The sequence below is a fragment of the Rana temporaria genome, chromosome 9 (assembly GCF_905171775.1).
Source record: "Rana temporaria chromosome 9, aRanTem1.1, whole genome shotgun sequence".
NCBI classification, from domain to species: domain Eukaryota; kingdom Metazoa; phylum Chordata; class Amphibia; order Anura; family Ranidae; genus Rana; species Rana temporaria.
The window spans coordinates 168,222,443-168,238,214 of record NC_053497.1 but is presented as its reverse complement, the minus strand read 5'-3'; the positions used below and the strand labels follow the sequence as shown (position 1 = coordinate 168,238,214).

General features: G+C 47.9%; 1 protein-coding gene across 2 annotated transcripts in view; it reads right to left on the bottom strand.

Annotated features, from left to right (window-relative positions):
* LOC120914307 (chromosomal protein D1-like) overlaps positions 1 to 15,772 on the bottom strand; it is a 68,268-nt gene that overhangs the window by 4,280 nt on the left and 48,216 nt on the right. For both annotated transcript variants that reach the window (XM_040324951.1, XM_040324950.1), the window contains 2 exons: positions 14,112 to 14,312; positions 11,099 to 11,245 (listed from right to left, as the gene is read on the bottom strand). In XM_040324951.1, the coding sequence (XP_040180885.1) occupies positions 11,123 to 11,245; positions 14,112 to 14,312 (324 nt within the window). In that variant the 3' untranslated portion in view covers positions 11,099 to 11,122. The remainder of the gene's footprint in view (positions 1 to 11,098; positions 11,246 to 14,111; positions 14,313 to 15,772) is intronic.

Below are 15,772 nucleotides of genomic sequence, written 5' to 3'. Positions count from 1 at the left end.
GCAGCATATGGTGGATTGATACAGTCAGGGCCGCTGATAGAAATCATGGGGCCCCGTACAGCCTACCTGGCGGGGCCCCTTTTGCAGCCCCACCCTCAACTCCGCCCCTGGTCCATCATCGAGGGCGGTAGAAGACATCGAGGGACGTGGATGGCTTACTCCAGTAAAGGTACTGTAAGTGCCGGGCGGTGGGGGGAAAGGGGCACTTTACAGGGCACAGCGGCGACATCAATGGGCACAATGGGGACAATTAAAGGGCACAGTGGTGACAATTAAAGGGCACAGCAGTGACAATTAAAGAGCACAGTGGCTGTGTTTGATGGCATGGCACAGTGGCTGCGTTTGATGGCATGGCACAGTGGTGCGAATTGATGGCACAGTGGCTGCGTTTGATGGCATGGCACAGTGGTGACAATTAATGGCACAGTGGCTGCGTTTGATGGCATGGCACAGTGGCTGCGTTTAATGGCATGGCACAGTGGTGCGAATTGATGGCATGGCACAGTGGTGACAATTGATGGCACAGTGGTTGCGTTTGGCATGGCACAGTGGTGCGAATTGATGGCACAGTGGCTGCGTTTGATGGCATGGCACAGTGGCTGCGTTTAATGGCATGGTACAGTGGTGCGAATTGATGGCATGGCACAGTGGTGCGAATTGATGGCACAGTGGTTGCGTTTGGCATGGCACAGTGGTGACAATTGATGGCACAGTGGCTGCGTTTGATGGCATGGCACAGTGGCTGCGTTTGATGGCATGGCACAGTGGTGCGAATTGATGGCACAGTGGCTGCGTTTGATGGCATGGCACAGTGGTGACAATTGATGGCATAGTGGTTGCGTTTGATGGCATGGCACAGTGGTGACAATTGATGGCACAGTGGCTGCGTTTAATGGCATGGCACAGTGGTGCGAATTGATGGCACAGTGGCTGCGTTTGATGGCATGGCACAGTGGCTGCGTTTGATGGCATGGCACAGTGGTGCGAATTGATGGCACAGTGGCTGCGTTTGATGGCATGGCACAGTGGTGACAATTGATGGCATAGTGGTTGCGTTTGATGGCATGGCACAGTGGCTGCGTTTAATGGCATGGCACAGTGGTGCGAATTGATGGCATGGCACAGTGGTGACAATTGATGGCACAGTGGTTGCGTTTGGCATGGCACAGTGGTGCGAATTGATGGCACAGTGGCTGCGTTTGATGGCATGGCACAGTGGCTGCGTTTGATGGCATGGTACAGTGGTGCGAATTGATGGCATGGCACAGTGGTGACAATTAATGGCACAGTGGCTGCGTTTGATGGCATGGCACAGTGGTGCGAATTGATGGCACAGTGGCTGCGTTTGATGGCATGGCACAGTGGTGACAATTAATGGCACAGTGGCTGCGTTTGATGGCATGGCACAGTGGTGACAATTGATGGCATAGTGGTTGCGTTTGATGGCATGGCACAGTGGTGACAATTAATGGCACAGTGGCTGCGTTTGATGGCATGGCACAGTGGTGACAATTAATGGCACAGTGGCTGCGTTTGATGGCATGGCACAGTGGTGACAATTAATGGCACTGCCTGCCTACCTCCAATCCGATCCGCTAAACAAAAACGGAAAGGGATCCGTTCCCCTCCATCTAGCGGATTGAATTGGAGGGCAGTCAGGTGTAAATGGACAGATGGTGTAGTTTTTTTTACACCAACCTGTCATCATCCCACTCCACACAGCAAAATGCAACACAGGGAGTTTAAAATCATCAGCTTAAAAACACACAGGCACACTATCATGGCACTGTTACATGACATGGCTGTAGGGTGCTGACCTTGTTAACTTATGACCAATTAGCTACAAAATCAAAACCCAACAGCCATGTCAAGTAACACACTGAGAGAGAACCTACTATCTGCTTGTGTGATATACCGTAGTAGGAATGTACAGTGCACTTTGTAAGGTATTTAATTATATTAAGTCACACCTGGCAAATTCTTCCTCCTCTGCCTCAGAATCCTGTCAGCTGTCTTACCTCACACTCTCTTACGAGCCGACTACAGATGCAGATCACTCCGCCAGGGAAGGAGAATAAGCAACTGCATCAGCGCAGGACGCAGTGCGCATGCGCCCGAAAATGAGAAAAAAGTCCCTGCACTCCCAGCAGTAACACACCCCCTCCTAAGCTAGTAGAAGCGGCTGATGGGGGCTGTATTTCAGAGCCGTGGTTTTTTTTCCTGTGCTGCCTTTGAGGCTGTCCACTGCCCAGCAAGGATTACCGTACGTCTGCTTGGGGAGACATGGGGAGGCACAGCCCGCACTGATGGAGAAGGTAAGCTCAGCCCAGCCGGGGCAGCACGTGGTTAGACTGTCAGGAGGGGGGGACAAGGCGCGCTACAGGAGGGAAGCCCGAACACACACAGCCTGGCCGTGCAGGGGGGGTCAGAGAAGTCCCCACAGCTCGCAGTACATGCAGTTTTAATGCAGGCAAAATGTGTATTCGTCGTATAAGACGCACCAACTCCCCCCCCCCCCCCCCCCCCCCAGTTTTGGGGAAGAAAAAGTGCATCTTATACGGCGAAAAATACGGTATTTAGAAAAAAAAACAGTGGCGATTAAATACCACCAAAAGAAAGCTATGTGTGTGGGAAAAAAAATAATTAATTTAGTTTGAGTTGTAGTGTTGAATGAAAATGACGTGCAATTGTCATTTAAAAGTGCCCAGTAAGCAAGTATTTCAAAAAGTGTGAAACTTTGTTGTTTGACACACCACACATATGCAAACCAAATGACATTCAGTTGGGGATTTACAATTACAGTAAAACCTTGGTTTGAGAGTAACTTGATTTTCCTTGATATACAAGCGATGACTTGATATAAGAGTAGCGTCATGTCACAACCGAGTATAAAAAAAGAAGAAGAGGATCCTCCAAGTGTAGCAATATGGTTACATTTAACCACTTCCCGACCTCCGCAATATGGCACGTACAGGCACATGGGCGTCATTGTACGTCCTTGCCTATTAGCGGGTGGGGGGTCCGATCGGGACCCCCCCCGCTACATGCGGAGGTCGGGTCCGCTCGGGGAGCGATCCGGGACTACGGCGCGGCTATTCGTTTATAGCCGCTCCGTCGCGATCGCTCCCCGGAGCTGAAGAACGGGGAGAGCCGTATGTAAACACGGCTTCCCCGTGCTTCACTATGGCGGCGCATCGAACGTGTCATCCCCTTTATAGGGGAGACACAATCGATGACGTCATTCCTACAGCCACACCCCCCTACACTAGTAAACACACACTAGGTGAACCCTAACTCCTACAGCGCCACCTGTGGTTAACTCCCAAACTGCAACTGTCATTTTCACAATAAAGAATGCAATTTAAATGCATTTTTTGCTGTGAAAATGACAATGGTCCCAAAAATGTGTCAAAATTGTCCGAAGTGTCCGCCATATTGTCGCAGTCACAAAAAAAATTGCTGATCGCCGCCATTAGTAGTAAAAAAAAAAAAAAAAAATTATAAAAATGCAATAAAACTATCCCCTATTTTGTAAACGCTATAAATTTTGCGCAAACCAATCGATAAACGCTTATTGCGTTTTTTTTTACTAAAAATAGGTAGAAGAATACGTATCGGCCTAAACTGAGGAAAAAAATGTTTTTATATATGTTTTTGGGGGATATTTATTATAACAAAAAGTAAAAAATATTGCATTTTTTTTCAAAATTGTCGCTCTATTTTTGTTTATAGCGCAAAAACTAAAAACCGCAGATGTGATCAAATACCACCAAAAGAAAGCTCTATTTGTGGGGAAAAAAGGACGCCAATTTTGTTTGGGAGCCACGTCGCACGACCGCGCAATTGTCTGTTAAAGCGACGCAGTCCCGAACTGTAAAAACACCTTGGGTCTTTAGGCTGCATATTGGTCCGGGGCTTAAGTGGTTAATGAAGGTACAACATTTAGCAACTTATTGCTACACTTAGAGACGCCTTTCTTCTCTTTTATACTCTGTAAAAAAATGCTTTGAGATACAAGTGCTTTGGATTACAAGCATGTTTCTGGAACAAATTATACTCGCAATCCAAAGTTTTACTGTACTTCAAAAAGACAAGCAGGTAACAATTTGGAACGAATTTTACTAAATCCCAAACATTGTACATAACTGCATTGTACAGTATACACATTGTAACGGAACAGCCCGTGACATCCAGAGACTTTTGAAGGATGGGGGGTACTCCTGTGCCAGCGTCACTAATGACTCTTTGGGCATAGGATGACTGAGAAATATTAATTACATGAGATGGGACATTACTGTTAATTCATGTATTGCAGGAGATCTGGACATATTACAGGCAATTTCATTCTGACCCCCAACCGGTCAATAAGAGCGTCTCCTTCAATGTGAGGACACATGCTTTTGAGGTGTTAATTGGGTCTGCTCCAAGACCTTTCATTATGTATGCTAATAACACTCTTTGTGTGAAGAGGCCATTGATGATAGATGTGTTGTGAGTTAGCAGTCTAAGGGTCAGATGTCTACTTTCAGGGGTAGGGAATTAGCATGTCAATTATGTTTAGTAAAGGAATGTGACTTCTCAGCTGTAGTAATTGGGTCATGTTAAATCGGTGCCAAAACGTCTGACATAGAGAAATGGATTTTACGGTGAGTACAAAAATCCTATTTTCTAAGTTCATGGACGGACACAGCAGCCTTTGACTGTAGGGTTATATCCACTTCCTTCCAGGAGAGTTAGGCAGAAATACAGCACTTAAAGTGTTAACAACTTTTCTTCAGTGCAGCTCCTCCGGGTATAACCCACACCCTGCTCTAGCAGCCTCAGTTCGTAACAAGCAGTAAAAAGCAAAGGAGGGGTGGGTGCTATGTCCGTCCATGAACTTAGAGAAATGGATTTTTACGGCGAGTACAAAAATCCTGTTTTCTCTTCTGTTCATGGACGGACACAGCAGCCTTTGACTGTAGGGACGTCCCCAAGCAGTGTCAAAAAATTCGAGTGGGGTGAAGCTGTGTTGTTTTTACCACCCAACAAAACCGTAGTTACTCAATGTAGGAACTCCAACCTTAAACTGCCGCCTGTAACACCCTGCGGCTGAAGGAGGCATCAGAAGATGCACTCACATCCACCTTGTAAAACTTTGAAAAGGTGTGGACCGACGACCAGGTCGCGCCTGCAACACAGAGGCTTGATGTCGGAAAGCCCAAGAGGCACCGATCACCCTGTTCGAATGCGCCTTGACCCGAAAAGGAGGCGCCCGCCCTTTCAGGGCATAGGCCTGAAGCACAACCTGTCGGATCCACCTAGAAATGGTGGCCGACGAGACTGCCAGGCCCTTTCTAGGACCAGTCACCGACACGAACAGTGAGTCCGACTTTTGGAATGGAGCCGTCGCCGATAAGTACACTTGGAGGGCCCGAACCACATCCAGGGAATGTAAAGTGGCCTCCTTCTGGTTTTTCGGGTGAGGACATAAGGATGGAAGAACAATGTCCTCATTAATGTGAAAAGCCGAAACAACCTTCGGGAGAAAAGAAGGCTGCGGACGCAGCACCACCTTATCCTTATGGATGACCAAGTAGGGGGCCTTGCAGGACAAGGCCACCAGTTCAGATACACGTCTGATCGAGGTAATCGCTACCAGAAAAAATCACCTTCTGTGACAGAGTCAACAAGGGGATCTTCCGAATGTCCTCAAAGGGAGCTTGTTGAAGCACCGAGAGGACCAAATTCAAGTCCCACGGGGGCAGTGGAGGGCGCACCGGAGGGGCCACATGCCGGACCCCCTGCACAAATGTGCGTATCAAGGAGTGCGCAGCCAAGGGTCTCTGAAAGTAAACAGCCAGAGCAGAAATCTGACTCTTGACCGTACTCAAAGCGAGATCCTGTTCCACTCCCCGCTGTAGAAACAGCAGAATCCGGGACACCACGTATGTACGGGGGTGCCACTTCATCTCCTCACACAGAGATGTAGGCCTTCCACGTACGATGGTAAATCCTACGTGAGGTAGACTTCCGTGCACGCAGCATGGTAAAAACCACTGAGCCTGACAGGCCTCGGTCCTTCAATACCTGGCTCTCAATAGCCATGCCGTTAAAGCCAGTGACTGTAAAGCAGGGTGGAAGATCGCACCCTGCGACAGAAGATCTTCTCTCAGGGGTAGACGCCAGGGGGCGTCTGCCACCAGACGCACCAGGTCCGCGTACCAGGAGTGGCGCGGCCAGACTGGGGCGATCAGGAATGTTGGAATCCCTTCGGCTTCCACTCTGCGCAGCAGACGAGGAAGAAGCTTCAGAGGAGGGAAGGCGTAAATCAGGCGATAGCGACCCCAAGGTGCCACCAACGCGTCTGACGCATCCGCCCATGGGTCCCTTGACCTGGCCACGAACCGTGGCACCTTTCGATTGAGACGGACGCTAGGGGGTCCACGTCTGGAGTGCCCCATCTTTGGTACAGACCCTGAAACACCTCCGGGTGGAGAGACCACTCCCCTTGATCCAGAGTTGTGCGACTTAGGAAGTCGGCTTGCCAATTCTGTACTCCCGGAATGTACACGGCCCACCGAAGCACGGTAGAAAAGACTTCCTGGTCCGAAGCACCGGAGACGCCAGCCACCACACCAGGGAAAACTTGACTAGATGGCTCAACTGAATCTGGTAATCCAGAAGACAGGAGCTTGTCCCAACAAGACAGAACTTACCCTGGTGTGGAATTGGGCATACGGGACCGCCTCGACGGAGGCCACCATCAGACCCAGAATTCTCATGCAGAAACGAAGACGACCACTTCTGGGTCGACAACTGCTTCACTGCAGATAGCAGGGTCTTCAGTTTTCCCGTTGGGAGAAAAACCCTCGCTTCCGCGGAATCCAGGACTAGTTCCAGGTATTTCAGCCTCTGGGACGGAACCAAACACTGACTTCTGGACATTCAGAAGCCAGCCGAACTCTTGGAGAGTTTGACACGTGATGGACACGTCCTCCTCTAATTCTGAGCCTGAGGAAGCTCGCAGGAGAAGGTCGTCCAGATATCCCTAGATAGTGATCCCACGCTGTCTCAGCAGGGCTAGTATCGGGGCGAACACCTTGGTGAAAACCCGCGGTGCCGAGGCCAAGCCGAACGGGAGGGCCACAAATTGAAAGTCCTCCCCCAATCGCAAAGCGCAGAAATCTCTGGTGCTTTGTGCATATGGGAACATGTAGGTATGCGTCCATGATATCCAAGGACGCCAGAAAGTCCCCCTGATGGAGTGCCGCTATCACCGAGCGAATCGACTCCATCCTGAATTTTTGCACTTTGACAAAACAGTTGAGGTCCAGGATTGGGCGGACCCTGTCCTCCTTGGGGACCACGAACAGATTGGAGTAAAACCCCTGAAACCGCTCCTGCGAGGGAACTGGCACAAACACTCCCCCGCCCAATGGATCCTGGACAGCTCCTGTCAGAGCCTGCCGGCGATCCGGAGGAAGCTGGAGGTTGGAAGGAAAGAATCTGTTTGGTGGACAAGAGAGAAACTCTATCTTGTACCCTGAGGCAACTACTTTGCAAACCCAACGGTCGGAAAGAAGAGACCGAGTCGTGAATTCGCGAAGCCAGCCCGAGACCCAGGCGAGGGCAGACCTTCATGCGGAAGCAGGCTTGTTGGGCTTGCGGTAGCAGGTGCGCTTCTGCCCCGCACCGGGGGCCTTAGCACCTTGCAGTCCTTTTCCCGCCACGCTGGGAGCACAAAAAAAAACACGCTTGGGAGCAGTAAAGGAGGGCCCTTGCTTATGCGGCGTGGCTCCTTGCCCTTCCCAGACTGTGGGAGCAGTGTGCTCTTACCACCTGTGGCATCCTTAGTGATGTCATCCAGGGATGCCCCAAAAAGCTGCTCACCCTTAAAGGGCAAATGCACTAAGGCCTTATTTGAGGAATGGTCCGCAGACCAGCATTTCAGCCACACAAGGCGGCGCAATACCACCGCATAGGCGGAAGCCCTGGAAAGCAAGGGGAGCGTATCCAGGACCGACTCACAGACGAACTTCAGACCCTGAACCAATTGTTCAGCCAGGTCCTTACAGGTCTTGGAAGCATCCCGTTCCTCCAGCTCCTGCAGCAGTAGCTTCGCCCTTTCGGTCAGAGTCTGTGACACCAGAGTCCCGGCCAGAACCGGCCTCACTACAGTGAGGCGGGAGCAGGCCACAGCCTACACTCTATCAGCAGGGTCCCTAAATGCAGGAGCCCCTTCCACAGGCAACGTGGTGGCCTTGCTTAATCTGGACACGGGAGGGTCCACAGACGGAGGAGAGACCCACTTTTCTAAAAAGTCCTCCTCAAAGGGATAACGGGTTGCAAAGTTTTTTGGAACTGCAAAAACCTTTTGCAGCGTATCCCATTCCTTGTACAACAATTTGTCCAAATAAGGAACACAAGGAAACACTCTTGCGGTGGTTGGCGGAACCCAAAAGGGACTGGCACATCAGGTGCCTCCGCCACATCCTCAAGTTTCTGAGTATCACGCACCGCAGAAATAAGAGCTCCAACAAATTCCTCATCAGCGACTGACCCTGAAGCAGAGTCATCCTCACTGTCCGCGTGGGTAAAGCCTGCATCTTATGACATTACAGAATCAGAGGCAGAAGCAACAGCAGGGCCCGATTCTGCGTCAGACATCTCCAGAAGCAGGCTCAGGGAGGGGGCGCTTTTTACCCCCCTTCTGGGCACTAGCTGCTTCAAACCTGGCGAGAAAAGCCACCAGGACAGCCGACATTGCCTCAACAGATGTGGCAGGGGGAGGGGCATCAAGGGTTAACTCAGGCATTGCTTGTGAAGAAGTACCTGGTTCAGGCTCCATAATGCCCCACCGCCATGTCATACTAAACTGCAAGGCAAAAACACCCACCGGTCACCTTCTGGCTGTTACAACAGAGGCAGAGGCCCCCAGGGAACTCACCACCCTACCCGGAGCAGCGCGAGTTTGAGGTGTGCACTGCAGCCGGCTGCGCTGCGTCTGTCACCTCAGGGAGATTTGCGGTCTTTTTGCAGCGCTAAAATGGCCACACGAGGCCAAACGAAATCCAAGATGGCCGCCGTATGTGGAAAAAAAGCACCATAGGACCACAGGAAAATGGCTGCCGAGCCATATAAAGCGCGACCACTGCAAAATGGCGGCCGTTGCGCATTTTAAAAACACCCAAAGTGACACAGCACCAAGCGCAGCACAGATTAACACAGCACAGCACACAAAAGACCAGCAAGTGAACACACACAGCCCCCGCTATACACACAGGCCCCGGTGTAATAAAGAGACCCCAGAAAGCCCCCCCTCACAGCCGCTACCCAAATGGGAAAGGAGGGAGAGTAATTAAAGGAGAGAGGAAAGCAGGGCAAACCCTCAGTCGACCTCCCAGGGGAAAATTCCAGCCATACCACCTTACCTGAGCAAGGGGCCACTACTTACCTGTCCTGCGACCACCAGCCGAAGGTATCCCAGACAGAACCAACGTCCGCTAAACGGCATGGCTGTCGGCCAGACACACTGTGACAAAGCCATAAAGACCGGTCATATGTGTGCCCTAGAACAAGATGTTCCCTGGCCGCCCCTGGAGCAAAGGGGCCTGTCGTGGACGACCCAGAGCTGAGCTGAGGGCCAGCACACGCTCGATGGCCGAACATTGGGAGACTACAAGAGTCAAGACCCAGCCTGTCACCCAGTCGGCAGTTGATAGAAGAATCTCAGGATCCAAAAACAATAAAAAGCAAAAAAAAAATAAAAAAATCGCAAGAAAAAAAAAAATCGGACTCCAGAGTGCCTGTCCTCTCCTGACGTTAGGCAGAGAAAAACTGAGGCTGAGGCTGCTAGAGCAGGGTGTGGGTTATACCCAGGGAACCACGCCCCCAGGGAGGAGCTGCACTGAAGAAAAGTTGTTAACACTTTAAGTGCTGTATTTCTGCCTAACTCTGCTGGAAGGAAGCGGATATAACCCTACAGTCAAAGGCTGCTGTGTCCGTCCATGAACGGAAGAGAAATGTGTATTATGCAGGTGAATCACTTAGTATCGGAGTCCGGACGTCTGGGGAATAATTAGCTCAACTGAATGTCATTGTCTAAAAGAATGTGATTGAAGCCCCATTGTGTGATGTGTGGGTGGAGAGTTCCTTTGTCCCTGTGATTAACTGAAACATGCTGTACTGTATATAAAAGAGAGCCAAGATACCATTAAAGTTCATTCATATACATTTTGACTCAGAGAACGGAGCTTGTCTCGTCTTTCTGGGGAATTGGTATCGATCGTGTCTGTTGGATGGTTGGAGTGTCAGATAAGCTGTCGTGGCTGATGGAATGGGAATATCGTAAACGGTGGTGACCGTTACACACCTGTCCTGGAGAATTCTTTTGATTTTATTCCTTAACAAAAGTGAAGCTTAAAGTGGCTTTAAACCCACTCTTATCCTTTCTGAACTACTGCCATAGTGCTGATCTATAAGGATATAGATGCTTCCTGCATGTATCCTTACCTGTCAAATGTTTCCCCTCTGTCTGTTATAAGAACTGAAAAACTGCAGATTCTTTGGGTGGATCTGTTGTCTGGAGCTCGGTGGGTGGAGTCGTGATGTCAGGAGACTCCCCGCCCACCTCTACACTCCCCTTGTCAGCATGCATTTTGTTTTATGTATTCCTTACACTGAATTCTTCTATGATCACTAACATCCAGTCAAAATCCAGAAAAGTAACCACTTGACTTCAGAAAAGGAGTGGGGGTGGGAATTAAAAAATAATGCCAGGCTAGTGCATGAGATATGTAAATAACCTGTAACTCACAGCAGGGGCGGGGGGGCGTACTAAGGTTTTTGTCTGCAAGTCTGTTTTATTTCACACAATAAAAGAGGATTGCTCAGAGCTGGATTAACTCTTTGTGGCAAGACTGGGCACAGATGATAGGAAACATTTACTCTACATTGTGACAGCAAAAAAATAAAAATAAAAAAAAATAATCGGGTTTACATCCACTTTAACTTTTTAAACATTATGTGGGACAACGGAAGTTCAATCATTAATATATTAAGTACCAGTACTTTAGAAAATATGAAGCTTGATGGAAATAAATACTAAAATCCCTACCAGTTCTCTGCCAAGTTTGTGAACTTATTTATCCTCATCCTCCTCCTCCTCGTCGTCATGATCATTGCCATGGTCATTGTCATTTTCATTGCCTTCCTCGCTGTCAATATCATCTTCATCCTCTGTGTTTGATTCCGAACTTTTCACCTGCAAAATACAAAACCGCAAACTTTACTCAAAGCCAAATAGAGAGCATTTTCAGACACAGAGGTTCTTTTGCTAGCTACGTGGCTGGACAGGACAGTGACACCCTGCCCCCGGGAAAGGCGCCATCAAGGAAATAGCCGACATGTTCCCTAACACTGCATTACTCCTGCCAGTGCTCATCTCAGAAGAGCATGCTTGGAGCCGGGGGCAAGTGCCGGCTGTCAATTAAGCCATCTCCTTGCTAGCTGCATTGTCAGGTGGCTATAGGAGGGAGGAGGCCACAGCACACAGGAAGATGAGACAAATTATTAGATGTCCCCAGGGAGACAGAACACTGTAATAAGAATATAAAGCAATTTAAAGAATATATTAGCTCTGGGCCCTTTTCTGACACTTTTTGTTTATATGCATCAGTATTTTTAGCTAGAATATTAGTTAGAACCCCCATACATTATATGTTTTTAAAGCAGAGGCCCTGGAGAATAAATTGGTTGGTTTTGCAATTTTTTATGTCACACGGTATTTGCACAGGAGTTTTTCAAACACAATCTGTTTCAGATAAAAAAAAATAAAAAAAATTACATTTTATTGCAAAAAACAAAACAAAATACATAACCCAATTTTGGGTAAAAATCTAAAAGATCTTAAAGTGGAGGTTCCCCCTAAAAAAATGTTTCTAACAATACATTCAGAAGACTGAATGGGGATGCTGTTTTTTTTTTTTTTTTTTTTTTCGTACATACCTCGTTATCGCCGTTTCATCCCTCGGCTTCCGGGTATGATTCTTGCTGGACCTAGTTGATTGACGTTCCTCCGACCGGCGCATACTGCGCGTCACGACTTTCCGACAGAAGCCGAACGTCATTGCGCAGGTGCCGTATAGAGTCGGCTCTATACGGCTCCTGCGCAGCGACGTTAAGCTTCTTTCGGAAAGTCGTGACGTCAAGTATGCGTCGGTCGGAGGAACGTCAATCAACTAGGAACGCCCAGCCCCGCTAGAATCATACCCGGAAGCCGAGGGATGAAACAGCGATATCGAGGTATGTACAAAAAAAAAACAGCATACCCGTAGTGTAATCAGTCTTCTCAATGTATGGTTAGATTTTTTTTTTAGGGGGAACCTCCACTTTAAGCCAAGTAAATACCAAACATGTCACGCTTTAACCACTTCCCGACCGCCTCATGTAGATATACGTCGGCAGAATGGCACGGACAGGCACATCAACGTACCTGTACGACCCTGCCTAGACGTGTGTCGGGGGTCCGATCGGGACCCCCCCCCCCGCTACATGCGGCGGTCGGATCCCCTCGGGGAGCGATCCGGGACGACGGCGCAGCTATTCGTTTATAGCCGCTCCGTCGCGATCGCTCCCCGGAGCTGAAGAACGTGGAGAGCCGTATGTAAACACGGCTTCCCCGTGCTTCACTATGGCGGCGTATCGATCGAGTGATCCCTTATATAAGGGAGACTCGATCGATGACGTCAGTCCTACAGCCACACCCCCCTACAGTTGTAAACACACACAAAGTGAACACTAACTCCTACAGCGCCCCCTGTGGTTAACTCCCAAACTGCAACTGTCATTTTCACAATAAAGAATGCAATTTAAATGCATTTTTTGCTGTGAAAATGACAGTGGTCCCAAAAATGTGTCAAAATTGTCCGATGTGTCCACCATAATGTCGCAGTCACGAAAAAAAAAAAAAAAATCGCTGATCGCCGCCATTAGTAGTAAAAAAAATAAATAAATAATAAAAATGCAATAAAACTATCCCCTATTTTGTAAACGCTATAAATTTTGCGCAAACCAATCGATAAACTCTTATTGCGATTTTTTTTAACAAAAATAGGTAGAAGAATACGTATCGGCCTAAACTGAGGAAAACATTTTTTTTTAGATATGTTTTTGGGGGATATTTATTATAGCACAAAGTAAAAAATATTGCATTTTTTTCAAAATTGTCGCTCTATTTTTGTTTATAGCGCAAAAAATAAAAACCGCAAAGGTGATCAAATACCACCAAAAGAAAGCTCCATTTGTGGGGAAAAAAGGACGCCAATTTTGTTTGGGAGCCACGTCGCACGACCGCGCAATTGTCTGTTAAAGCGACGCAGTGCCGAATTGTAAAAACCCCTTGGGTCATTTAGCTGCATATTGGTCCGGTCCTTAAGTGGTTAAAATTGCGCACACCTGTGCTATGGCGACAAACGACGTAAAGGTTGGGGATTGTAAAGCTTTGTGTTTTTTCACCTTAATTCACCTATGCATTAAGGTTAAAAAACACCTTGCACTCTCTGGCCCCCCAGCCCCTCATTTTACTTATCTGATCCCCGTGGGCGTGATCCCGCGATGCTTTCCCCCAGCTTGAGGCGACGGGCCGAGTGATACAGTCGGCTGCTATGGCCGCCGACTAACCCCCCTTGGGAGAGCGCTTCCCAGAGGGGGGGTTAGCTCTTGCGGGGAGGAGCCGAGACAGCCGCTGAGGGACCCCAGAAGGCGAGGATCAGGGCCACTCTGTGCAAAAAGAGCTGCACAGTGGAGGCAAGTATAGTATGTTTGATATTTTTTTAAAATAAACCTTTACAACCCCTTTACTTTTTATAGGCGATGCTTTAAAGGCCTTTACAGGTTACAGCTTCAGATTTACAGAGGAGGCCTAGAATTACAGTCCATGATCTGACTTTTGGGGCGATACCTCACATGTGTTGTTGCTTTCACCAATAAACGCATCATAAAAAAAAGACCCCGATGTGGTGTAACCCTTCCCACTATCCAGAAAGAAAAGAAAAAGGACTTGACTAGAAATTTACGTTTTTGGTCTCATCCGAGTAATGTGTGCAGTGTGGAGACATCCGATTGGTTACCTCGTGATCCTGATCCCGGTCTTGATCTTGATCGTGATCCTGATCTTGATCCTGACTTGGCACTTCTGAAAAGATCCCCTTCTTCGGTCTCCCTCTTGGTCTTTTTGGGCCGAAGGACAGTACAATAGTAGGGTGGTGCAATGAAATCTTCTTTGGGCGACCTCTCTTTCTAACCTCGAAGGACCCTGACACAGGAGCCAACTGAAAAAAAAAAAAAAAAAAAATAAAGAAAAAAAAAAAGAATTAAGGGGTTGTAAAGGTTAATTTTTTATTTTCTAAATAGGTTCCTTTAAGCTAGAGCAGTGATCTCCAAACTTTCTAAATAAAGGGTCAGTTTTTCTGTCCTTCAGAATTTAGGGGGGCCGGACTGTGGCCAGCAGGAAAAAAAAAAATGCTGGCATCAGTGGGAGTAAACCGTGTCCCATCTTTGGTATTAGGGGGAGGAACAGTGTCTCATTGGTGATGTCAGTGGCAGGAATTATGCTCCATTTCTGGAGTTAGAGGGCAAAATAGTGTCTCATATAAGTGCAATGAGTGCCCCAAGGGGCCGGATAAATGCAATCAAAGGGCCGCATCTGGCCCCCGGGCCACAGTTTGGAGACCCCTGAGCTAGAGCATTGTTGGTTCACTTATCTTTTCCTTCGATTTCCCTTATAATTTTTTTTTCTTAGGAAGTGAGAAATTCAGACAGTTTCTCCTCAAGTAAGCTTGCCCCCTGTGCTGGCTGCGGGTTAGTCAGCCAGAACAGCTTACTGAGGAGGAACAGGAAGTGAGAAATTCAGACAAAGAAAAAAAAAACATTTAGAAGGGAAATGGAAGGAAAAGGTAAGTGAACCAACAATGCACTAGCTTAACCACTTAAGCCCCGGACCATTATGCAGCTAAATGCCCAGGCCAGGTTTTGCGATTCGGCACTGCGTCGCTTTAACAGACAATTGCGCGGTCGTGCAACGTGGCTCCCAAACAAAATTGGCGTCCTTTTTTCCCCACAAATAGAGCTTTCTTTTGGTGGTATTTGATCACCTCTGCGGTTTTTATTTTTTGCGCTATAAACAAAAATAGAGCGACAATTTTGAAAAAAATTCAATATTTTTTACTTTCTGCTATAATAAATATCCCCCAAAAACATATAAAAAAAATTTTTTCCCTCAGTTTAGGCCGATACGTATTCTTCTACCTATTTTTGGTAAAAAAAAAAAAACGCAATAGGCGTTTATCGATTGGTTTGCGCAAAATTTATAGCGTTTACAAAATTGGGGATAGTTTTATTGCATTTTTATTAATTATTTTTTTACTACTAATGGCGGCGATCAGCGATTTTTTTCGGTACTGCGACATTATGGCGGACACTTCGGACAATTTTGACACATTTTTGGGACCATTGTCATTTTCACAGCAAAAAATGCATTTAAATTGCATTCTTTATTGTGAAAATGACAGTTGCAGTTTGGGAGTTAACCACAGGGGGCGCTGTAGGAGTTAGTGTTCACTTAGTGTGTGTTTACAACTGTAGGGGGGTGTGGCTGTAGGACTGACATCATCGATCGAGTCTCCCCTATAAAGGGGATCACTCGATCGATGCAGCGCCATAGTGAAGCACGGGGAAGCCGTGTTTACATACGGCTCTCCCCGTTCTTCAGCTCCGGGGAGCGATCGCGACG